General features: G+C 64.6%; 1 protein-coding gene across 5 annotated transcripts in view; it reads left to right on the forward strand.

Annotated features, from left to right (window-relative positions):
- Positions 1–24,806, forward strand: part of EBF4 (EBF family member 4) — a 64,303-nt gene that overhangs the window by 16,265 nt on the left and 23,232 nt on the right. For all 5 annotated transcript variants that reach the window (XM_067533490.1, XM_067533488.1, XM_067533485.1 and 2 more), the window contains 5 exons: positions 238–394; positions 1,267–1,330; positions 1,724–1,779; positions 2,491–2,564; positions 3,761–3,829. In XM_067533490.1, the coding sequence (XP_067389591.1) occupies positions 238–394; positions 1,267–1,330; positions 1,724–1,779; positions 2,491–2,564; positions 3,761–3,829 (420 nt within the window). The remainder of the gene's footprint in view (positions 1–237; positions 395–1,266; positions 1,331–1,723; positions 1,780–2,490; positions 2,565–3,760; positions 3,830–24,806) is intronic.

Consider the following 24,806-nt stretch of genomic DNA (forward strand, 5'->3'; position numbering starts at 1 on the left):
GGCGAGTCTGACCCTCCCTGGCCCCGTCCGGCAATCGGGCCGCACCGGCTGTCACGGGCCCCCCGAGAAAGGCAAGCCGGGGCGTCTCTGCAGCTGGTGTTGGGCGGGCGTGTTCCAGGTGGTGCCTGGAGCCGGGGGCAGCGAGGGGGAGCCCAGGGGTCCCGGGGGGGAGCCGGCGGTGCGGGCGCAAGGGGCAGGCCCTGCCCGGCACTCAGCACCCTCCGTTCTGCCTTGCAGCGGGGTGGGCCTGGCCCGCGCCCACTTTGAGAAGCAGCCGCCCTCCAACCTGCGCAAATCCAACTTCTTCCACTTCGTGCTGGCCATGTACGACCGGCAGGGCCAGCCCGTGGAGATCGAGCGCACCGCCTTCGTCGACTTCGTGGAGAAGGACAGGGTGAGAGCCCGCCCCGCCCCGAGCCCCGCCCCATGGCCTGGCCCCGCCCACTCCATCGCCCCGCCCCATCGCCCGGCCCCGCCCACTCCCTGGGCCCCGCCCCATGGACCAGCCCCAGCCCACTACCTGTGCCCAGTCTGTGGCCTGGCCCTGCCCCCTCCACAGGCCCCACCCCATGGCCTGGCCCCGCCCACTCTCCATGCCCTGCCCCATGGACCGGCCCTGCCCACTCCCTGTTCCACAGCCCCTCCCCCCGTGCCCTGCCCCTCCCTATGGCCCACCCCTCCCCTTCCCCACCTGTTCCCTGTGACCTGCCACCCCATCCCCTCCCTACCTCCCTGCCCCACCCCTGCAGCCTGGCCCCACCCCTCTGGATGCCCCACCCCCATATGCCCCACCCCCTCACTCATGCCCTTTCTGTGGCCCTCCCCCCACCCCATGATCAGATGACCCACGTGGCCCCTCCCCTTTCCCGTGGCCCCAGACGTGGCACCTCGGGGCAGCAATGGGGGAGGGGGGCTATGGGTCGGGACTGAGGGGCGCGGGCAGATCCCAGGGTGGGGAGGCACCAGCTGGCCAGGGTGTCTCAGCCCGGCCTAGGGCCGAGCGGGGACTGCACCCCAGCCTCCTGCTGAGACTGACCCTCCCCCCCCCCGGGGGGCTGCCCCCCATCAGAGCAGGGCTGAGATCTCACAAACTCACCTCACGGGTGGGGGTCCCTGAGCAGCCAGCGGACACTCAATCTGGCGGCACCAAGCGCCCAAAGAGGCCGCCCCAGCGGGGGGAAGGTATCCGGAGGGGGGGTACCCGGGGGGTGGGGGTGCTCGGCTCCCAGCGACTCGCTGACGTCCGACCTCCGGTCCCTTCCCCAGGAGCAGAACGGCGAGAAAACCAACAACGGGATCCACTACCGGCTGCAGCTGCTGTACAGCAACGGTAGGGCCGGGGGGCAGGGGCTGGGGGCAGGGGCCGGGGGGCAGGGGCAGGGGGGCCGGAGCCTCAGTGCCAGGTATGGCCCCCAGGGCTGACTCAGTGCCCCCGCTCCGCGCCCCCGTGACCCTTTCACGCATGTCGTGCGTCCGGCACGGTCTGGACGGGTCTCCTGCCTCCCCATCCACGGGCCGAGCAGCACGTTCTCAGCCTGGAATTAGCGGGGACACAGCATCGCCAGGGCGGGTCCTGCGGGCCGGGGGTGAGGGGGACGGGTGGGGCTGGATGTGGGGGGAGCCCAGGGTGGGGGAGGGGTGGCAGGGGGCTGCGGGCCGAGGGTGAGGGGCACAGGCGGAGTTGTCCGGGCCGCGTGGGAACGTCTCCTCTCGCCCTTGGCAGGCCTGCGCACGGAGCAGGACGTCTACGTGCGGCTCATCGACTCCATGTCCAAGCAGGTAACGCTGCCAGCTGGGGCCAGCGCGGGGGGGTGGTTGGCCCGAGCTGGGGGATGGGGGCTCAGACCTGGTTGCCCCTCCGCCACCCCCAGTAAGTCCTTTGCCTCCCGGGTGCCCCCAGGCCTGGCCTGGCCAGTGTCTCCAGCCTCCTCCTGCCCCTTCCCCTCCCCCCAGCGTGAGTAGCCTTGTGACCCCAGCCCTTGGCCCTGCCCCTGCCCAGACCTCCCAAAGGGGACCCCTACCCTCGCACCCCCAGAGCAGATCCATCCCAGAGCCTGGGCCTGCCCCGGCCGTCAGCCCGTCCCCCTCCCTGGGCTGGGCCTGTCTGTGCCTCGTACAGCACCGAGCGCGGCCGCTCAGGGGAGTCTGGGTGCTGGCGGGCTGTGGCGAGCGAGCAAAAACGGGCCGAGGGGGGGACCGGCTGGACTCCCCTCTGGGGCCGGAGCCAGCGCTGCCCTGGGCCAGGCCGGCCCGGTGCCGCCCCAGGGGTGGGGAGGGCAGCAAGGACCAGGGGTGGGGGCGGGGACGCGAAGGCCGTGCCGGGCAGTGGGGCTGGCTCAGGGTAGGAAGGGGGCGCGGGCCCCGGGCTGGGCAGCTCCTGGTTTTGCTCCCTTCCCGCGCGGGCGGGGGGCTCTCGGGGGTGCCTGGTCCAGGCCCGGTGGCTGAGACCAGGGCCCGCGGCCCACCTCAACCGGCGCCCTCTCCCGCCAGGCCATCATCTACGAGGGGCAGGACAAGAACCCCGAGATGTGCCGCGTGCTGCTGACCCACGAGATCATGTGCAGGTAGGTGCGCGCTCAGCCGGGCGCTGCCCCCGGGGGGGCGTGGGGCACCGGGGGCATGTCCCTGCCCCGGCTGGCTCCTGGCCCCCCACCCACCCTCCTGGCTCTCGGACCAGCTGCTGCGTCTGCAGTCCATTCTGCCCTGCTCCCACGCCGCGCCCATCACCCTGGCATCAGGGCCCTGCCCTCTGCTCCGGCGGCTGCATTTCTGCTGGCGCAGCCGCCCTCCTCTCTGCGGCTCGGGGCCCCCGCTGGTCTCGGGGGGCCCCCCCGTGCTCTCTGCGGCAAGGCCAGCAGGGAGGAGGGGCCCTTGGCTGGGGCCGAGGCCGAGCCGTGGCTGGGTTGCTGGGCGCGGTGGCAGGAGGAAGGGGGTGGTTGGGGGGCGCTGGCAGAGCCGGAGTGGCCAGCCCGGAGCTGGGGGGAGCCCGGGGGGGCGGGAGCGTCTCTGCTGGGTCCCTGGTGCCCCATTAGCGCTGCCTTGTTTGTGACAGTCCTGCTCGGCGTGGGGGGGGCAATGAGCGGCTGGGCCAGCGCCGGCTTCCCCAGCGAATTCATCTCCAGGAACCTCACTAACGAGCTCGGGGACGGGGGTCCCGGGGGGGGCTCTGCTTACCCAGCCAGGCTTTGTTTGTGTCACTCGGAGCCGCCCGGGGGCTCTGCCGGCTGCCCCAGGGGCCCGGTTGTTTATCGGCTCCGGCCCCAGCCCTGCCTTCGGAGCCGGGGGCCTCGGGCCGGGCCAGCCCCGAGCGAGGGGCTCTGCCCCCAGCCGGGATGGGGCGCAGGGCACCGGACTCACCTGCCGCATGGCCCGTGGAACATGATGGCGGAGAGCCGGGCCTGGCTCCCCCCGTGCCATCAACCCCCCCCAGAGCACCCCAGACCTGTGTGTGGGGGCCATGGCAGCCGCTCCCAACCCCCAGGGCTCAGGAGGGGACAACGTGGGGGAGGGGGAGGAGGGGAGAATGGAGGGGGGTGGGGGGGCAAGAGGGACTGTCCCCATCTCTCTCTGCCCCTGGCCTGGGCAGGTCTCCCCCACTGCCCCCACCAGCCCCCCACAGGCAGTGGCCTGGCTGGGGGAGGGGATCCGCAGTGTTCACGCCGGCCCCCTTGGGGTGCGTGGCAGTGGGGGGGGGGGGAGGGCTCTGGATCCTCCCCCACCGCTCACCCCAATTCTCCTCTCCCCCCTCGCCCCGGCCCAGCCGCTGCTGCGACAAGAAGAGCTGCGGGAACCGCAACGAGACGCCCTCCGACCCCGTCATCATCGACAGGTGAGCGGGGCCCCCGCCCCCCTCCACGCCTGTCCCCCCCCACGTTTGTCCCCCCACGCCCCCCATTTCCCGGGCTCTGGGGCTCTCGGGGGGGGGGGGGTCCAGGGACACTGGGACGGGCTGAGGGAAACCTCCGCTGCCAAAGAGTTTCCACTTCGGGGTGCGTCCCCCAGTCAGGGCGTGCGCGTCTGCAGGGAGAGACGTCACCTGCTGCAGGCGGGAGGATAACAGTCTACTGCTGCCGCCCACTGATGGAGCCGTTCCTGTATCTGGAGCGCTAGGGGCCTGTGCTCTGGGGCTGGAGGTCCGGACCCCACCAGTGATGGGGTGGGCAGGCGCTCTGAGGTGGGGGTTTTCCGACAGGACCTGCGGGGCCATCCCGCCGGTGTCCGGGGCGGGCCCTTCCCCCCCGACACAGGCCCCATGCCCCGTGCGCCAGCCCCGCGCTGTGACGTCTGACCCGTTCGTTGCTGTGGGAACCATCAGCTGCAGTAGCAGGGGCACCCTCAGGGGTCACCCCCGAGAAGCCAAACCAAGGGGTTTGCGGCTGGCGGTTAACCTGTGGAACTTGCTGCCGCAGGGGAACGTTGAGACCAAAAGCTGAGCAACAGCCAGCCGAAGGAGGCAGCCTTTTGCCCCTGCGTGTCGCTGCCCTCTGCTGGGTGGGGCCAGAACTGCCCCACTCGGTGTCCTGGGCCCAGCCCAGAGGCTGAGGACCCCCCCACCCCCAGGACTGCCGGGGGAGCTGAGCGCGGGCGCAGGCCCCGAGAGGCTGGTGGGCACCTGGCTCGGATGAGCTGGTGGGGAGGGTGCCTGGCCTGCGTCCTGTCCTCCCCCTCCCCGGCTACCTCTGTACCCCTCTTCTGCCCTCTCCTCTCCCTGGTCCCCGGGCCGGGCACCACGTTGCCCGGCTCCGTTCAGCCCCCCTCGGCCCCTGCCCCTGCCGGCCTCGTGGCTGACAGGGTGCAGGAAGGGTGACCCCAGGCTGGGGGAATCGGGGTCCTGGGTTCCAGCTTTGCCCTCCGGGGCCTTGGCGTCACCGCCCCACTCCGTGCCGGGGTCTCCCCAGCTGTAATTTTGGGGGTGTAGGCACAGCCCTGTTGCGCGGGGGCTGCGCAGTGAAACGCCGTAAAGCTGGGCAATGGCCCTGGGGCAGGAGAAGCTGTGAGGAGAGCGCCTCCGTTGCCACCCAGCTGGCGGCCGGCCTGCGGAACTCACCGCCACTGGAGAGCACCGAGGCCAGGCGCTTTGCAGGGCTCCGGCGGATGGGGCATGGACACTGATAAGGAGAGCACGCCGCTACCTCCCCTCCCCTTGTCCCGTTCTCCCCCCCGCGTCCCCCCTGTGTAACTCCTGCGGCCGCAGCGCATGAGCTGCACTCCCTGGGATGAGACCTCCAGGGCCGGTTCTTCCGTCATTGGTCATTGTGCGATTGCTTGTGGCGTCGGGTGCTGGCTGCTGTCAGACAGGGCACTGGATTGGACTAGCTGGACTCTGTGTGTGGGACTGCCCTCTGTTGGATGGAATCAGAACTGTTCCGCTCTGTGTCATAGGCTCTGTACTGCCCAGAGCGGCGATTCTCCTGGAGTTGCCGAGGCAGGAGAAGCTGAGTTGTGTCCCTGCTTTTGCCAGCTCCGGGGCTGAGTCCTAGGTGCCCTTGGCGTCGTGTCCCGGTTATTGCTGTGTGCTGCGGACTGGGTTCCAGCGTGTGGGACGTGTGGGGAGGACGTTGCAGGACGGCCGGTGCAGAGAGCTGGGGAGAGCTGGCGGGGGGAGGGGGTATAGAATCGTATTAGACGCCAATAGGGTTGGCTTTTAAAGCAAATCTCTCTTTTCCGGCTGTCAGGTCATGAATTATTTCCTTTATTCCCCGCTGCCCTGGTCCGGCTCTGCCCCAGCCCCCCAGGGTTGCCCCCAGAGGCAGCCACAGGCTGTGCCTGGGCCCAGGGTGCGTGAAACTGACCAGGGCAAGGAGTGAAACTGACCGGCTGGGGGTGGCTGGGGTGTTTTGCTGGAGGGAGCTGCAGGATGCCCAAGCCGGTCCAGCCACGTCCCCACATGGCTGCAGGGGTGGGACCGGCTCCCGCCCACCTTTCCCCGCTCAGAGGCCAGCTGAGGTCTACAGCCCCTCGCTGAGACAGCCAGCAAAGGGGACCGACCAGTGCAGCTGTGATGGGGTGGCCAGACTGAGACCTAACCAACTCGCTGCACACGGGGGCCAGTGAACAGCTCTCCGGTGGGCACCGCTGGGGTCACAACGGACCTGGGCTGGAGTCACTCAGTCTCTCTGCCGGACTGGATCCTGGTGCTGGCTGACTGGGTCGGGGGCGGGTGCTCAGCACCTGCATTGGGTCAGATCCTGGTCGAGGGCAGCGAGGTCACTCCGTACCTGCATTGGTGGTGGGTCCCTCGTCTGTTTGCGTCCTTCCTTCTCCCCAGGGGGGATTCCCGGGGGAAGGTCTGGCTGCTGCTCTGAGCCCCTTCTGCGCTGTCGTGAACCGCGTACTCGAAAGCAGATTTACCAGCCATTCTGCTCCCCTCCCGCCTCCCTCCTGCTTCCACCCAGCCTCCTGCTCGCTGTGCAGGCAGCCAGACGCGGCAGATGGTGGAAGTGACATTTGCCGTCAGCACACCACTTTCACTGCAAATAAAACAGATAAATAACACAAACAGCACGGAAACGCTTCAATTAGCCGCACGGGGAATGTGTGTCTGCGCGGTTCACGCTGCCCGGGGACTGGTGAGACGCTCACGCCACGCCCACAGACTCACCGTGCACATGCCACGTGTGCGGGAGACGCGCCCCGCACAGACCCAGACACGCCACACGCGGGATCTGCGCGGACACAGACCCGGCATCCGTGCATTACAAACGTGCAAACCCCGCTGACACAGCCAGGCGGTGCCCACGCAACCGTCACACACACATGCCATGCACACACCCCACCCAGATGCAGACATGCCTCAGACGGATGCACAGGACGTGTGCACAACCCGGAGGTGTGCAGATAGACCAGGCGTGCACCGCAGTCGGCCACACAGACACCCGTTTGTTCATGCCATGCAGGTGACACCCCCCCGCACACACACGCCCTGCTCATGCAGCGTGCCAGTCGTACACCCCGTGCAAGTCCAGCCGGGCCAGGCACCAGTACCCACTCAGGGCACATGCCTTGAACACACAGACGTGCTGAGACGCCCAGCCCAGTCCTTGCTTTCCTGCCAAGACGCCAGTTGTCATGGCGGGTTTTGCAGTGCAGAGACTTGTCCAGGAGGAAGCCGAGACTGGCTGGACTCATTGCACATGAACTGCCACACTGCGTGTGAGACGGCAAGGAGAGGGTATTAGGAAGAACTTTGTCACTGGGCGGGTGGTGAAGCACTGGAATGGGTTACCTAGGGAGGTGGTGGAATCTCCATCCTTAGAGGTTTTTAAGCTGCGGCTTGACAAAGCCCTGGCTGGGATGATATAGCTGAGGTTGGCCCTGCTTTGAGCCGGGGGTTGGACTAGATACCTCCTGAGGTCCCGTCCAACCCTCATCTGCTAGGATTCTGTGACTTTCAGCCCCTGCCCCTGTGGGAAGGATTGACACCGGGTAGCAAGCCGCAGAGCCACCCAGCTCTCTGACTCCGGCGTTTTAGAGACAGATGCTCCCTGGACCTGGACTCTCCCAGCTGCATGTAAGGAGGGTCCTTGGAACTCCCAGGTGACCCAGATGAAATGACTTCAAGGGATCAGAGAGACTCGAATACGGATGCCCCCAAGGAGGCACCGCTGCCCCAGCTGCCCTGATCCGAGCCCACCAGGAATTACTGAGGCTGCCTGGCCGCTGCCGGCCGGCTCGCCTGTCTTCAGTCACACGCAGCCTTGTCAGGAGTTGCCCTTTCAGGCTGCAATTCCCCGGGGTTGGGTTCTGCCCACGGGTGAATATTTTGGGGGAAGTTGGGTAAAAGCCGTTTAGCTGGTTTTGAGTAAGAGTAAAATGACCAACCCCCCCCCCAACGAACAGAACCAAAACACGCACACACTTCCCCATGGTCCAAACACTCCTGCAGCATTTTTTTTTTTTTTTTTGGCCACCTTTAAAACCAAAGGGTGAAAGTTAAAAATTGGCTCCGGGCGGTGGTGGGGGGGCGTCTCTGTGAACGTCTTGGTGAAAACAGGGTTTGATTTGGTGCCGTTATGATCCCTGCAGTGACCTCTTGCGCTGACTGTTTTTTTGGCCAAGCTGGTGACGTGCACCGTGCTCCACGCGGTTGTGTGGTTCCGGTGCGTGTGGCCAGTTCAGCTGACGCAGTGTGGTGTGTCGGGACTGGGACCGCGGCATTGACTGTCTATCTTGGAAGATAAAATGTGACTGGCTCCGAAGAGAGCCATGGGAAAGGGATTGTCCCTGCTGACTTTCTAAGCTGCAGGGGGGTTCTGAGAGTGCCTAGCCAACAGCTCCACAGGACAGATTGTTCCCTTTAAAAATCCTAGGAAATTCCACCCAAACAAACACTTCGTTAAGGGAATTTTCCGGTTCAGCACTCAGAAGTCAGGAAAAGCCGAAGTGCTGGGCTGGGTTCTCACGTGGCTACAATAACCCTGTGCTCTGAGCGTCGCCCACTGGAACGGGAGGCTGCTCGTGGAGCATGAGGATGGGTGCCAGGTTAAACTTGCTTCCTTTCCTCTTCGCTCTGCACCGGTGGGTGTGAGCAGAACAGAGCTGTCTGCAGGCACCCGCTCACACAAGACGCTGCCGGGGGAGCTGCACCTAATCACATGCAGTGGTTTTCCCCCGTCCTTTTCTCCTTCTCTTGCCGTGGTCTGACCTGCTTTTCGATTTGCATTTTCCAGGGGGCACAGTATCTGCATGGTTCACACCTGGGTTGTTTGCTCAGCCCCTGGTACGATGCCCTTTCTTTTCAAGCACCAGCACGTTTTGCCTGTGGAGTTTAGGAAGGAGAAGACGAAGAGGGGACGTGATAGGCAGCACTGCCCAGTGGGTAGAGCGGGAGGCTAGCACTCAGAAGCGCTGGGGTCTGTTCCTGGCTCTGCTGTGTGACGCTGGGCCCCTTTCCCCTCCCGTTCCTTCTCTGTCCTGTCGATGTACATTGGACGCTGCTCAGGGCAGAGACTGTCTCTCCCCTGTGCGTGCAGCGCCTAGCGCAATGGGAGCTCTTTGGGGGGGCAGGCTGTGCTATGAAGAAACCCGAATGCGAGAGTGCTGTGCAGAATGCGGGCCGGGGCAGGAACCGGGCAGCCCCTCTTCACCCTCGCTCAGCACGTGAGCCCGTTCAATCCAGCTGTGAGGCGGTAACTCTAAACTAGTGCCCGGGAAATGCTCGTCTCCCCGGCAATCCTTTGCTGGCAGGACCCTGCCAGGCGAGGGCGTTGAGGCTGAGAGCTCAGGCGGCTTTATGGAGAGACGAAGCGTGACCTGGAGTGTGAGAACATCCCCGGTGCTAGGTGCCTATTTGATAAGGGCTAGAAATCTCCCTCCTCTGGCGCATGCGTCACCAGCCCCAGCCGCAAGCAGAGAGCGTCTCCCCGCTGAGCAGGGATTTACCCAAGCTGGGCAGGGAGGCAGCCCCGCGCCCTGAGTGTCCCTGGACTCTGACAGCCAGACACTGGGACTGGGCGACCGGGGACGGGTCACTTGCCGATTGTCCTGGTCTGTTCATTCCCTCGGCAGCCCTGGCGCTTCCTGCCATCAGAAGACAGGACGCCGGGCTAGCGGGAGCCGTGGTGTGACCCCGTCTGGCCGTTCTTATGTTCTCTGGGCAGGTGCTTCCATAACTGTCACCGGTGGCATTTCTTCTGCCTTGCTCTGACTCACGGGTCTGGCCTCTGGTCTGACCCGGGTCTGGGCGGTTCCTGTGCACCGGCGGCCCAGGCTAACAACCTGGGGGTCTCCGTCCCCCTCGGGGGGGGCGTGTGCAGAGAGGCTGGCCCTGAAGCGCAGGTGGGAAAGCCGCGTGCTCGCAGATCCCCACAGACCATTTGGCCGTCCCGTCGTTACATGGGCTGGGCCGTAGGGGAAACTGAGGCTCCAGCAGAGCTTTCCCAGCCCGGGTGCGCGTGAGATGCGCTGGGCCCCGGAAGAGGTCTCTGACCCGGCTGCGGGTCCCGCCCCTGGTCCCGCCATGTGGGTGGGAAAGCCGCCCTCGTGCATTCGCTCCCCACGGCTGCCCCAGACAGGGGTGCTATTGCGTCTCCGCGGGGGTGAGGAGGTGGTGCGCTCTGCAGGCAATGCAGCTGTGTGCTTCGGCTCCCGCAGTTCCGTCACTGTGAGCTAGGGAACGCGCTTTGGGATGGGCAGAGGGCCGGGGCTCCCTTTGTGACCCCCTGCTCCCCCTGCCTCTCTGGTCCCGCCCCTCCGCGGTAGCCAGGGAACAGGCGGTGGGACCAGAGCCATGGCTGGGCCACTGGGCTGGACCCTGTAGCCTGTGGTTTCCTAAAACCATCCTGTTCTGTGAGCACAGCGCCTGCCACCCCGCAGGACCCAGCGAGCTGACCTGGGAGCCAGAGCGAGACACAGGCATCTGCACCAGCCGCGGCAGTGCGACCGCCTCTGGGGTGGCACGCAGCCACCGGCCAGCCGTGCTGTGCAGCAGTTTAGGACCCGTGTCCAATGGAGACGCAGGGGCCGTCTGAGGGGGGCAGGCTGTGAGTGCCGGAGCCGGGATGTGGCCGGGAACCGGGGCTGACGCCCCAGCTCTGGAAGGAACATTCCAGGGGCCCCCCAATGGCCCCCTTTGGCTCCGCGCAGGGAGGATCTCAAGGTGAGGAGGGTTTGCGGGGGGGAGCAGAAAAGGGCAGGCTGATGATTCACTGCGGCGCCCGAGTGCATTGTGGGACAGCGCTAGGCGCCCAGCTGTCAGTTTGAGAAATGAGGTGTGATGCGGGGAGCCAGATGTGCTGACGAGGGGAAGGGAGCTCGTTAGCTAATTGCACATGCAAATCTCTGCTCCCTGTCCCAGCTGGGAGCGTGGCAGCCAGGGGAGGGGAAGGGGGAGAGTGCGCCCCCCACCGAGGCCTGCCTGGGCCGTGCTTTGCATGTCCTGCTCCCAGGTGTGTCAGTTCCCTCTCCTGTGGGGCAGGGGGGGACCCATTGCGGCCAGCTGCCCTTGCTCTGAGCCGTCCTGGCCGCTCGTTGGGTCAGACGCTGAGCCCCTTCTCTGGGGGGCACCCCAGAGCCACTGGGACACGCCGCTGCCTTTCCTGCCCTGGATGCGAGGGAGAATCTGCCTTCGCTTCCGGTCCCTAGCACTTCAGGAACGCGGCAGGGCCAGGCTGGGCCAGGCCATTGGCCCGTCTCCCGCGGACAGACCAGGGGCCCGTGTGGTCTGGTAACCCCCTCCCCGGCCCGGCCAGCAGTGGGAATTTCCGAGGAACCCTCCCGCCAGGAGCTGGGGACGGTGGGTGCAGAAATCCCCTGCTGCCCACGGCGGTCCGGGCGCCGGGTGGGCACCGCTGTGTGTCAGTGCCCCCAGCACGGTTACCGGGCGGGCTGGGGATGGTGTCAGTGTTCAGATGCCAGCCCTCGCCCACCGACTGGGTGCAATAGACCCCCCCCCCCATGCAGATGTGGACCTCCGTGTGGACGGTGGCTCACCGCCCCCTTGCCCCCCAGCAGCCCACGCTGTCTCCACTGCAGAGGGCAGGGGGGCGCTGGGGTTCAAGGAGGTTCTGTCAGCAGGAGGAGCCAGACTCAGGCGGTGCGCCAGCCTCCGGCGTCTCTGCCAGAGGCAGAGGTGACGTGGCCAGGCTGGGCAGGGTCCGGTCGGGGCAGCGGGTTACTCTGCAGCATGGGGCTGCCTCTGCCCCTCCCTCAGGGTCGGGCCCCTTGGATGATTTGTCCCAGTTTGAGGAAGGGTCTCGCGTGTTCCTGGGAGCCTGGGACGTTGCTGGGTCAGCGGGGGTCCATTGTCGGGGCATGTGAGAATCGGTGTGGCTGTGTCACTGTGTGTCTGCCGGTGTCAGTGTGTAGGTGAGATCAGTGTGTGTGTGCGGGTGGATGAGTTAGCGTGTGTTTGTGTGTGAATGTGTGCGTGTACACGTGTTAGCGAGTGCGCGTGTTAGCGTGTGTTAGCGTGTGAATGTGTGCATGTACACGTGTTAGCAAGTGCGTGTGTTAGCGTGTGAATGTGTGCATGTACACGTGTTAGCGAGTGTGTGTGTTAGCATGTTAATGTGTGCGTGTATACATGTTAGCAAGTGTGTGTGTTAGCGTGTGGTAGCGTGTTAATGTGTGTGTATATGTGTTAGCAAGTGCGTGTGTTAGCGTGTGAATGTGTGCATGTACACGTGTTAGCGAGTGTTAGTGTGTGAATGTGTGCATGTACACACGTGTTAGTGTGTGAATGTGTGCATGTACACGTGTTAGCGAGTGCGTGTGTTAGCGTGTGTTAGCGTGTGAATGTGTGCATGTACACATGTTAGCGAGTGCGTGTGTTAGCGTGTGTTGAGTGCACCCCTAGGATCATAGACGTGTAGGGCTGGAAGGGACCCCGAGAAGTCACAAGGTGCTGGGGCAGGACCGAGGCAGCCAGCCCCTCCCTGACAGGCGTCCGTCCGTCCAACAGACCGCTTCTTAAAACCCCCCAGCGCTGCGGCTCCTCAAGCTCCCTGGAGGCCGGGTCCAGAGCTCGGGTCGTTGTTCCTCACGTCTCCCCGCAACCTTCCTTGCTGCAGGGGGAGCTGCTACGTCTCGTCCTGCCCTCGCTGGGCGCGGAGAACAATGGATCCTGGCTCTGTGTAACAGCCCTGCGCAGATTTGCAGACTGGTGCCAAGTCCCCCTCAGTCTTTTCTCAAGACTAATCCTGCCCAGTTTTCCAACAGCCAGGCTGGGTCAGAGCAATGGCCCGGCTAGCCCCGCGTCCTGTCCTCCGGCGCTGCTTTGTGCCAGCTGCTTCACGATCAGAACAGAACAGAACAGGGCAATGCCCGAGCCCACTCCCAGCTCCTGGCAGGCAGAGGTCGGGTTTTCTAAACCTTGATCCTTTCTGTTGCTCTCCTCTGGACTCTATCCAATTTATCCACCTCTTTCCCAAAGCGGGGGGCCCAGGACTGGACACAGTTCTCCAGCTGGGGTCTCACCAGCCCCGGACCAGAGCGGGACAGTGACCTCCCAGGTCCTACATCGGACACGCCTGTTAACACACCCCAGAATGACACTGGCCGTTTTTGGAGCTGCCTCACTGCTGGCTCCTGTTCAGTGTGTGATGTACCAGCGAGCCCAGACCTTTTCCAGCGGTACCGCCGCCTTGCCGGCTAGCCCCCATCTGCCAGTGGTGCATTTGAGTCTTTCCTTCCCACGGGCAGTGCTTGGCGCTTGGCGTCAGTGAGTTTCACCCTGTTGATTTCAGACCAGTTCACCTGCTGTGAGTGTGTGTCTGTGTGTTGTGCAGCCGGGTCATTGTGTGCATCCGTGTCAGTGGGTGCGCGCTAGCGTATGCGTCTCTGTGTGTCCGTGTGTGTCCGTGTGTGCAATAGCAATGCCGGTGCTGTTTTCTCCCCGCTGAGGGCTGGAGGCAGGGCTGGGAAGAAAGGCGCTTGCCGGCGCTGATGGGCAGGGCTGATAGCGCGCTGACATTTCTCTGGGTTTTGTCTGCTGCGATAGGATCTGCTGTGTCCTGGGGAGGCCGGAGCAGCGGGACACTGCCTGTCACTCAGGGAGGGGGCGAGAGAAAAGGGGCTGACAGGGCAGCAGAGGAGATTAGAAGGAGAAGAATCAAACCCATTACAGCCAGTCACACACCCATTGTGCACGCAGGCCTTTCATGCATTCCCCCTGTCCCCCCCACCCACACGGACACACACATGGACACCTTAACCCCTTGAGCGCCGGTGCGGGGCGCACACGCAGACCCCACAGAGCAGTGGGGAGGCTGGTTTGCATGGGGAGATTGCAGTGACCAGGGGAGGGCGCTCTGTCTGCCCGTCCCTGTGCACATGTCCAGCGGTCTGTCTGTCTCCCTAATTGCCTCCAGCCAGCCGTCCAATCCCTGCTCTCCCTTGCCCTCGTGTATATGCAGTGCTGCTCCATGGAAGCGGCTGGGGTATCAGAGATTGGGGCTCAGCCCCAGGTTTGCCTTGGCCCCGGCACCGTCCCGGCGCCTTCGCAGGTTTGTGGCGTGTCGTTCAAGCAAAAGAAACGACCCGAGGCACCAGCCACCTGCCCCTGGGATGAGCCGGGCCCAGCTGAGGGTGAGCCCAGCCGCCGCTCGCTGCCACTCGTGCTGGGGGCTGAAGGGCCGTCGCTGATCGGCTGGCCATGGCCGGCTGTGTCGGAGACTGAGGCCCCTTGTTTGGACCGGGAGCTGGCGAGGGCAGGGGTTGGAAATCACCTCGTAGAACAGTCCCGCTGCCCCACCCTCCCTCCCCAGTGTGGAAATGAAACCGCGTGCTTAGTTCCTAGGGGCTTTTGGGGTTCGTTTGTGTGTGGGAGGGGGACTAGGGGGGGGGGGGGGTGTAGGGGTGTGTGTATGTGTGAAGAACTTACTGGAGAAATGAATGAGCTGCCTGGGTCCTTACATGGGGAGGTCGTGGCCCGGCTCTCCAGTGGCCGTGCAGGCCGCAGTCCAGGGCTGGCCCCTGCGCGTCCCCCTGCGTTGCTCGGGCGGGCTCTGTGCTCTGCGGTGCGAGGCAGGCCGAGGCCCGGGGGCTGGCAGCCGGCGCAGACACACTCCAGTTAGAACGAGGCAGACGTTTCCCATGGCGCGGCCGATCGGAACGAGCTGCCGAGGGAACCGGGAGATTCGCCGTCTCCGGACATCCTTGAAAAGCAGCTTTTCAGACCGGCGGCTCTCCTGGGCGAGGCGTTAGCCGAAGGCGCGCGGTCGGGCTCGAGGCAGGGCAGCTGGCTGAACTGCAGGGCCCGGCTCTGCGGGGGGTCAGAGCAGATGATCTGAGGGTCCCTCTGGCCTTGGCATCCAATATGGCTCCATTCCCGTGTCTGCCGTGGGCAGTGCAGGTCGTGGAAGGGGGGCGCTGGGGCCAGTCCCACAGGGGGATTCCTGGGTCTCTGGGGCTGGCCACCTGGGGCACGATCTCACCCGGGACCCGCGGCACACGCTCGGCCAGCTCATCCGTCTCCCCGCCTGCACCGCCGCGCCCGCTCTTCGGCTTTGATCAGAGCTAGCCCCGCCACGCTCACGGCCCTGCCAGCCCCAGTGTAGACGTCCCTCTTGTTCTTCTATTGGTTCGAAGGGCAGGCGCCTGTGTGTGTGTGTGGGGAGGGAGGTGGGGGGGAGTGTGAGAGCCCTAGGGGGAGAGTTAAAGGAGGCGCTCCCGGCTGCCGTGTCGGAGGGGTTGCGTGTGGATGGTGGCGTCTCCATCAGCTGTTGTGGGAGCCGTTGTCACCTGGGGCCTGGGACGCAGCACGAAGCCGGGTTAGTCTTGTCTCTGCGCCCTGGACTCGCCAGACGCCCTTGGGGGCTAGAATGGGGACAGCACCTCCCCGGGTCTGGGGGGACCGGAGTGTGCTGGATGGGGGTCGGGGGCTGGCAGTGGGTCTGGGGGTCCGTCAGTCTGGCTGTGAGGCAGCCCAGGGCAGGCAAGCTGTCCGCACTGCGTCCGAGCGGGGGCGAGGAAGAATGCATTGGCTGCAGATCTTGCATGGATCAGCAGGAAGCTGGAGTCCAGGGCTGGCCCCGGGAAGTCAGAGGGGGAGGGATGTCTGGGGCTCAGCCAGGCCTGTAAGGGCCCGGGGTGGCTCTGTAGCTTTCATCCACAGCACTGACCCCAGCAGCCCCCCAGCTTTACCCCGGCTCTGCCCAGCCAGGTTACTCCTGGCGGGCCGACCTCAGTACCCGCCAGCCCCGCATTCGCCCCAAATCGCCCCCCTGCAGGGACCAGGCCCTCTCGCTGGATCCCCCAGAGGACGTGTGACGTTAGCCACCTGCACAGCGACAGGAAAACCGCCTCAGCCCAGCCTCCCCTGCGTTACCCGGCACCGAAGTGCTCTAACGAAGGCCTGAGACGCTTATTAACGGAAGAGCAGCGACAAAATGAGGCCAGGTAACGAGAAAGGCAGAGATGGCTACCAGCAAATCCAAGGGGAAACATGCATCAAAAACTCCATCTAGCAAGATCCAGCCTTTGTCCCAGACCGTTTCTCTCACCCTCCCTTCCTCCCCCATCACGGAGAACAAGTCGCTTGGTTCCTTTGTCTGCTCGTGTCTCTGTCCCACAGTCAGGGAGGCCTCCTGGGCCCCCCATCTCCTGCGTCTCCCTGGGGGCAGGTGTCCTGGCAATTCTCTGTCTCCTGAGTTCAGGCTTAGGCGACCCGCCCCGGGTTAGCTGATGGCTTTGTTTACAGCTCGTATGGAGGCTGGGGTACAGCCGCGTTATCACCTGTACCTAGGCTGGGCTGTCTGGCCTTACAGCTGTTCTGTGACAGCACACGGGGCCTTCACGATGTCCCACACACCGTTACACCAGCACGGTACCGTGACATTAATAGCCAGCCTGTCGTTAGCTTGCCCAGGATCCTCGCGCAGCCCGTGGGTAATGGCCGTGACAGCAGCGTGTTGGGTGCAGTGAGTTGGCTGGGACTGAGGCCAGAGGACGGGCTCGCAGGGGCACCGGGAGTTCTGCCAGTGACGTCAGTGGAGCCCGGCTTGCCCCCGCTGTGTGGCTGGGTTGGGCCCGTGGGAGGCAGCGGGACATCCCTGTGGAGTGATCTGGCCAGCCTCTGGCTGGTGTTTCCTCCTGCCCTGGCTCATCAGCCCCATCAGTGACAGGGCCAGGCGGTGGGGGCCAGACCCCAGGGAGCAGCGAGACCGCCGAGCCCCCGGCGGGCTGGCACCAGGGAGGAGAGTCGCTGAAGATCTGACGTACGCCTGATGCCCAGGGTCGGGGCACGGTGCTGGTGCTGTGGGAAGGGCGCCGCGGCGGACGCTCTGGAGCGGTGGCAGAGGGAGGACCGGCGTGGCATCGGAGGACCGGCGTGGCGGTGGAGGACCGGCGTGGCACCGGAGGAATGGCATGACCTTGAACGAGTCGCTTAATCTCGGTGCGTCAGCTCCCAGCGGCCAGGGCGAAAGCCGCCCTGTCGCCCAGGGGCGCGTGGGGATAAAAGCTTGAATGTCTGTGACGAGTTTTGGAGACAGACAGGGCAGCACCTGCGTCCCGGAGGAGGTTGGGGGTGGCTGTGAGTATCCCGCAGACGGCCACGCGATGCCCGCTGGCTGCGTTCTCTGCCCACGGACCTGCAGGGGTGGCACTGGAACCGCTCCAGCGTTCCTGGGCAAAGACGGCAACGCTGCCGGCATGCCTGATCACACCGGAAGGGCTTGGACGCTACAACCCACCGGAGAGCAGAGACCAGACCAGGTGCTTTGTCTGACCGGCCACAAAGAGCCGATGCGACTCCAGCCAGTCTTGAAAACGAAGCGCCCACGTGAGTCCTTGGAGCGGATAAAAAATGTCAAGAAGATGTGACTGATGAGGACTAAAGGAGAGGGAATTGCAGCCTGCCTGTCAGTGTGACAGGACCACAGGATCCCCAGGCAGCACGCCTCACAGCCAGCAGTGAAATGCAGCCACCTCTGGGCTGGAACGCGCTAGGAAACGGCCTCGAACAGGAAGTGAAGGATCCCAAGGAGACAGGAGGTGGATTTTGGCCCAGACATGGGCTGATATCCTGCTCTTGGAATGACACACAGACACTCCGGGGGCATATTTCCAGCTCAACATCCACAGACACCAAACCCTGCCAGCCTTCCTGGAAATCTCTGCGGCTGGGTCCCACTGGTGGGCCCAGGGGCTGGACTCTGGGATCCCTGACTTCTTCTGTTGGCCTTTCTCCTTTCCACTGGAGAAGAGACAAAACCCTTCACTCTCCCTGGAAAACACCAAGCTCCCCCCCGCCTTCTTCCGCCATCTCGCCCTGTCACCACATCCTCTCTCCCGGTGACACGGCTCCCAAGCCGCTGCTCACCGTGGACATTTTGGTTTCTTCTGCCAGACGAGGCTTCGTGTCGTCCTCTGTCTCCCAAGGGGGTGGGGCAGGGGGGCAGGGGGGGCCACCTGGCCCATCTCCTGTTTTGCACCAGCCTCTCTCAGAACTTCCTCTACCAGGTTGCAGAATCAGCTGCAATTTCCCGGCATCCTTCCAGCATCTCAGGCTAGTTCCTCCCCCGCCGTCGCCGTCCAGCTCTTCGGCGTCTCCCCCTTCCCCGCCCGCTTGTCGCTCTCTGGGCTAGCCTCGGCTCTTTCTCCTGCCCAGCACGTTTCTGCGGTCGTGGGCTGGCAGTTCTCTCGTCAGCTGAGCAGGGCGATGCTGGGACGGGGGCACCTCCCCAGAAAGTCCCCCGTGCTGCATGCCGGGCTTTCGGCGGTTGAGGCACGGGGGCTCTTCCTTTGATTCGGTTCCAGCCAGCCGGCACCCCACCACAGCGTTGGGATGCCGAGCCGCGGGGGTGCAGATGAGCCGGACGGCTGCGGTTCTGCTCCCGTGGGGCCCGACAGATCCCTCTAGGGCCCGGCTTAGACGAACGGGGCTATTCACCCCAGTGGCCTGGCCACGTGCGCTTGGGGCCAGCCGGAGAGCGCTGCAATAAACCCCCCCCGGGCGGACTCTGCCTTCCAGTTGGGTGGTCTTAAAACAGCAGCCATGTGCCACCCCAGAGCTGGCTGCATTTGGGGGAGGGGAGGGTGACGTGATTCGTGGATGGGGACGGCCCCACCCTGATGTGGTGGGGGTCACCCCCCGAGTCTATGCAGCACTTGGGGACCCTGGGTGACCTGGGGCACGTGATCTCCTGTGGGGTACAATCCTTCCCCCTAGCCACGCTCCCGCGGCGTCCCCCGCTTCTGGTGTCTCTCTCCCGATGGGAGGGCAGCATGCGGCTCTGGCGCTCGCCTCCCCTCAGCGCTGCACCATGCTCTTTATCCTCCCCGCTCCCGGCAGAGATGGGCCTGAGCTGCTGGATTGGAGCAGGGTTTCCTGGGGAGGTGGGAGCCGCTGGCAGGTCTCTCGGGGCTCAGGTTTTCCTCTGACCTCTAGAAAGTCCCAACAGCAAAGCCATCTGTGCCCAGCCGGTCCCTCTTCTACGCCTGCTGCGCACCCGGGAACGTCTCCTGCGGGGCCTTTCCTCCGCCCTCACCAGGGCCATTCGCTGCCCCCCAGCCGCTCTGCCTAGCGCCCTGCTCGTGGGCGGCAGAGCTGGGGGCAGCTGTGGAGGCCAGAAGGGGCGAGGGCTGGTTTGACGGGCAGCTTCCAGCACGATGGCCAGGTTCATTTCTGCTCTGGGTTTCCAAGTCTGTGCGCAGAGGGACCCGTAGGCGAGGGCCCCGGCCCAGTGGCGGTTCCCCCGTCAGCCATGAGGCCCAGCTCAGCAGTGGTTCCCCCGTCGAGCGAGGGGCCCAGCTCAGCAATGGTTCCCCCATCGAGCGAGGGGCCCAGATCTGCGGTGGTTCCCAGGAGAACCAGGGGGGAAATATCCAGGCTGGAAGAAGCTCTCGTGGTTCTGCCTGTGCCCACCTCCCCTCTCTGCCTGGCTCCAGCCCATCTGGCCCGGAGTGCAGGACCCTCCGTGGCTATGGGGCCAGCACAGCCCCAGCCATGGTTGCAGCCCTCAGCATTGCACCAGGGCTTCCCCAGGATGCTGCCACATCCCCTGCAGGGCAGTTCTCCAGGGCTATGGCCACTGGACCCTTCAGGGTTTCCAACTCGCTGCCCCTGGGAGGCTGGGGAATCTCTCCACCGCCCACCCTCCTTCCTCTCTCATTCCCCCTCTCGGCCCTCGCCCCCCACCGGGCCCTGTGGGGCAGGGATCTCCCCAGCCGTCTCCCTGCCGACATCGCCGCTGGGCGGACCGCCCGCCCCTCGTTTGGCGATGTCCTGAAGTGTGTGACACCTGCTGAGAGGGAGCATTTAAAATGAGCCTGCAGCGGGCGGTCCTTGCCCCATAGATGACGGGCAGCGGAAACGCACCTTGAGGGTGCCGAGGGAAAGGGTGTTTTCCTAAAAGGCCCCTTAAAATAAAGCGTCGCCCCTGATTTTCCACATGCTTTTCCCTTCGCTCCGTCCTCCTCTCACCCCATCGCTCTCTCTGCCCCGCTGCATCCATCACGAGCAACCCCGGCCTTGCTCAGGTCAGCTGGGGGACAGCCGTCTCCCTCCCCGACCCCCTCCCCTCACCGCCAGGCTCCTGCGCTCCCTGACGCCCAGCCCCACTGCTTTAGAGAGCCCGATAAGTGCCCTATCAACATGTTAATCAAATTACTTAGGAGCTAAAATTGACGCTTTTCATTAATTATACAAGATTATTCTAATTGCAAATTCAAATTTATGCACTCGGAACAGAAGGTGTTCGGCAGCGTTGCGGGGAATTTGCATATTAAATGGGGAGCGTGGTGCATTATAGATGCTAATGTATGCACATTGTCTTTATTTTTAACTCCCGGGCCCATATGCGCGGCTGCCGCTTGAGGGGGTGAAGAAGTCCGACGTGTTTTTATTATTATTTTCCCCCCCTCTGCTCTCAGTCAAAGTCGGCGGTGCCGGAGGGGGGTGGGAGCAGCCGGGTGGGGGGTCACTGGAGGATCTGAGCTCACTTGCTTGCTGTCAATCTTGGATCCTTCCCGGGACAGGGAGGAGGAATCCTGGTCCTCCCCCCCCCCCCCCTCCACATTCCTTCCTTTCTGTGATTACCACCTGGTGCGATGGCTGGGCCAGGGCCCTTACCTAGTGCCCGTGTCCCTTCTCTGGCTCTCCCCTGCTCGCTCACTCAGGTTATTCCTGCGCAGGGTTATCCTCCCAGGGTGGGTTTCACTTCACTGGCAGAGGGGGATTTTTCTTTCCTCCTTTGCATTCCCCGAGCCGGGTTTGGATTTTTCATGCGGTGCGTTGGCCTGATGGACTTTTCCCGGGGAGGAATTGCCGGCTGGCCCGGGCCCTGCCTCGCGCTGAGGCGGGGGAGAGCAGCACACGCAGGGCGAGATGGTCCTAACCCAACATGGGAGGGTGGTTGCAGCTCTGGGAGATGCCGTGTGTGTAAGGCTGATGCTGCCCGGGAGCGGGGCAGAGCAGAGCCAGCAGCTGCAAAAGGGGTTCTGGTGTGGGCACGGAGAGGGGCCAGCACGTGTGTTTCTGTGGGTCCTACAGGCTCTGGAGAGGGCCCGAGGGGTTCTAGAGCAGCGGCGTGTAGGGTTCTAGAGCACTCCCCCCATTCTCTCCAGGAGGCGGATTTCTGCTCTCTGGGGTTCTCTGCGGTGCAGGATGCACGCCCTTTCACCAGCTTCATCCGGCCCAGCCTGCAATGGGGTGTTGTTGGCACAGGGTCCTAGGCTGGGGCCGGGGCTGGGCATTCCCTCTCTGCACAGCTCTGCCATGGCCCCGTCTGGGCCCTGTAAAGACACCAATGACTGCTGGGGCGTTGGGGGAAGAGCCGTGAACCGGCTCAGGGGCTGGAGGGGCTGAGCGGCACGGGGATGTTAGGGCTCGCTCGGCTGAGCGATGACCAGTCGTCTGCCCTGTCTGAGGAGAGGGTTCCCGGTCGGCCCCGTGGCTGCGTGTCACAAACCATAAAGGGGTGTGGGCAGACGGGGGATGAGCGCACGGGTCTAGCCGCTGCTGATTCATTATGGCTAGTCCTGTGGCAGGACCCTGCTGCGCTAGGCGCTGGACGAGCAGCACGCAGAGCGCGTCCCTGCCCACAGAGCTCACCAGGAACCAAGAGGGGGATTCGGCTCGACGGGGCAATGCAAGGAGACCGTGCCGGTCAGCGTGGGCTGCAGTCACGGGCCCAGCGTGGTGGCTCCAGAGCATCTCAGAGTGGGGATGTGGGGGTTTTAAAGAGCCAGACAGAGCCCAGCAGCCCCCGAGTGCCAGGATCCCCACAGCTACTCCGCCCGCCGTGGTCAGCTGCTGGCTGGCCTTAGGAATCTCAGCAGTCGTGGGTCTTAGCCCAGGGACCCGACGCGGAGGGAGGTTGAGAGCTGCTGTCAGAGGCCCTGGCCACCCAGCCCTTCCCGTCTGGCTAAATGGGGGGCGGCTTAGATCCTGGTTAGCCGGGAGGGGTCACCCCGGTGTTGAGAAAGGGGCCACAGCGTGGGAAAGGGAGACCCGGCCCGGCCTTCGGGAGAGGTGCGGAAGAGGAGAGGGAAGCGAGAGGGTCAGAGCCGTGGGCCCTCAAGATGGACTGAAGCATGTGGAATGGGGGCGGGGGCGAAGCGGGGCTGCCTGTTACCTTCTACAGACCCGAACCCCGGTGTCCAGGGGCACCAGGTACCCCAGGTATGGGACAGGAGCATCTCTGGTGTGGTGGCCCCACAGAGAACAGCCGCTCCTGAGCCTTCCCGTGGGTGGGCGCCTCTGGCCATTGGTGGGACGCTGCTCAGGGCAGAGATTGTCTCTCTTGTCCAGCGCTGAGCACGCTCCACAAATAACATTCACAGCTGCGGCTGCCGGAAAGTGACGGCGTCAGCGGCGTCACCCCCTGCTCTGCTCCTGGCCTCTCAGGCTCCTGCCACTGCCGCTGGGGGACGACAGGCTGCGGGGCTGGATGGACCATTGGGCTGACCCAGCCCGGCCGGTCTTAGGGCCTAGCGTTGAGCCAGCCAGGGGAAAGAGGCAAGGCCGTGGTCAGGGCCGTGCACACAGCCCAGCCGTGGGTGTGGCCGGGACAATGTGCGCGCCATGGGGGCCCGGTGTGCTGTGCTGGTGGGGAGAGGTGTCCGTGGGGGCGCAGGGTGCAGAGATGGGGACAGTAATCAAGTGTTGTTAGCCAAGTTCTGCTCCGGGCGGCCTTCTGTTTCCTGTCCTCTCCCGTCTGCTTCCCTTGTTTCTCGCCTCTGGACTCTCCAGTTCCTCCTCATCTTCCCTACGTGGGCGACACAGAATTGGACCCAGCCCCCCAGCTGGGCCTTATCCATCAGTGCGGAGTGGGTGCAGCGATCACCCACCATACTCCTGTTACACGCCCGGCAGCTCGCCAGCCTTTTTGGGCCCGCATCCTATTGCTGCCTCACAGTCCGTGTGTGATCCACTGCGCCCCCAGACCCTTTCCCGCAGGGCTGTCGCCTAGCCAGCGAGGCCCCGATTTGTTGGGGTGCGTTTGATTTTCCCTTCCTAACTGCAGGACTTTGCACTTGCCTTTATCAAATGTCATCTGGTTGATTTCAGACCAACTCTCCCATTTGTCTAATTCTGCTCCTGCCCTCCAATGTGCTGCAGCCCCGCCCCGCCTGGGGGCACCTGCAGATACTGTTAGCGTCCTCGCCGCTGCAGGACCCACGTCGTTAATGAGGATACTGAATAGTGCCAGACCCCAGGCTGACCCCTGCCAGACCCCACTAGATGCACCCTCCCGGATTGACAGTGAGCCATCGAGAGCTTCTCTTCCCTCCCGCTGTGCGCACACTTCGGAGTAATTTAATTGAAGCCCCGGTTCCCTCATTTGCTCATGAGAATGTCCTGTGGGGCTGTGTCAAAAGGACTCAAATCCAGCCCCGCCTGTCTACTGCTCCCCGATCCAGTGACCCGCCCGGGAAGGAAAGTAGCGTGGTTTGGCATGATTTGTTGGTGACTAATCCATGCTGGCTGCTCCCTCTAACCCCATTGTCCTGCGGGTGCTCACAGACCGGGCGTTGAACGACGTGTCCCCGTCTCTTTCCAAGTATCTAAGCTAGGCTGTAATTCCCCAGCCCCTCCTCCAGTTCTCTGGGACCTCTCTTGTCCCCCCTGAGTTCTTGAAGACAATTGCTGGGCTGCCGCCATTGCTGCAGACCGTTCCTGCAGCACCTCGAATGAATTTCGTCAGTCCCGGCCGACCGGCAGACATCTGAGATGAGCACACGCCATCTCCGGCTGAGAGAGCTCGTGTGGTTCAGAGATCGGCTGGGCTCCGAAGCCGGAGGTTTAACATCCCTGCCAGCACGTGGGTGGTTAGTTAGGATTGCTCCGAATATTCTTGTTACCCGCAGAACAGTCCAGCCCCTCTTTGGATCTGGCTGAGTCCTTGGCCCCACCAGTGAAGAGTGGGGAAAGACGGAGGCGGGGCTGGGCATACCTGGGAGTGTCCCTCGCACCCGCCCCGCCCTGCGATCCTTCGGCAGTGTGGCAGCCCCAGGGGGTGCGGGGCTGTGGCACAGGCCTGGGGAGAGGAGAAGAATGGGGGTGGCGAGGCCCTGGGGAACCGCCTGCGTGTGCTTCGGGGCCAGGTGGGAGCGGGTGAAATCACGGGGCAGGAGCTGGTAGCGTGACGGGAAAGGCCTATGTGGCCCCATCTCCTTCGGCGCCTGGACCCGCTGCAGGTCTGTTCATCCGCCCGGGCCGCGTCTCCTTGGCAAGCCGAGAGATCCGCCCCTGCTCTCCGGCCTCCGCTTTCCTTTGTTCATTCTCCCTCCCCCCGGCTGATCCCTCGGCCTCCCCTCCCCTCACAGACCCCCCTGCTCCGCGCCGGCTGGGCCCCGGGCGTGCAGTCGGTCCGCTTGAGCCCGCATGGAGCTGATGGCATGGCTCCCGGCTACTTGCCGCGTGCCCAGGCCCGCCAGGAAGGGCTGAGCCGCGTGGAGGAGGTCGCGGGGGCCGCTGAGGAGTGTGGGCAGGACGCGGGATAGGGGGAGTCAGCGCACGGGGGGCAGTTACCTGCGGGGGGAGACGCCGTGACTTTCCTTAGAGCTTTTCCCTCTGCCCAGCCCTGGGGACGTGTGCTGGGCTGCCCGGACAGCGACCCCCCCCACAGCCCCTGCTGACCCATGCCCGGGGCGCGTGCGAGGGCTGGGGTCCCTGCACCTGAGGGAGCCGGGGGGCTGGGGCACAGGGCGTGGCTGTGATCCGGGGTCCCCCTGCCCCACTGCCGCTGCTTGGCTCCCCCAGGTGTAGCTGAGCACATGGCGAGGCCCCGATTCTCCCTCCCCCGGGCTCCCCCCCCCCCCGCGCCTCTCAGCCCCTCCCTGCACACCACACTCACTGCCGCTCAATCAGCCGCTAAGTGGGCGCCTCCCCGCTGGGCTTCTCTCCGCAGAGCCAGCCCCCC

This window comes from Emydura macquarii, unplaced genomic scaffold (assembly GCF_026122565.2).
Source record: "Emydura macquarii macquarii isolate MOO-44397 ecotype Brisbane River unplaced genomic scaffold, CSIRO-AGI_Emac_v2 contig_3345, whole genome shotgun sequence".
NCBI classification, from domain to species: Eukaryota; Metazoa; Chordata; order Testudines; family Chelidae; genus Emydura; species Emydura macquarii.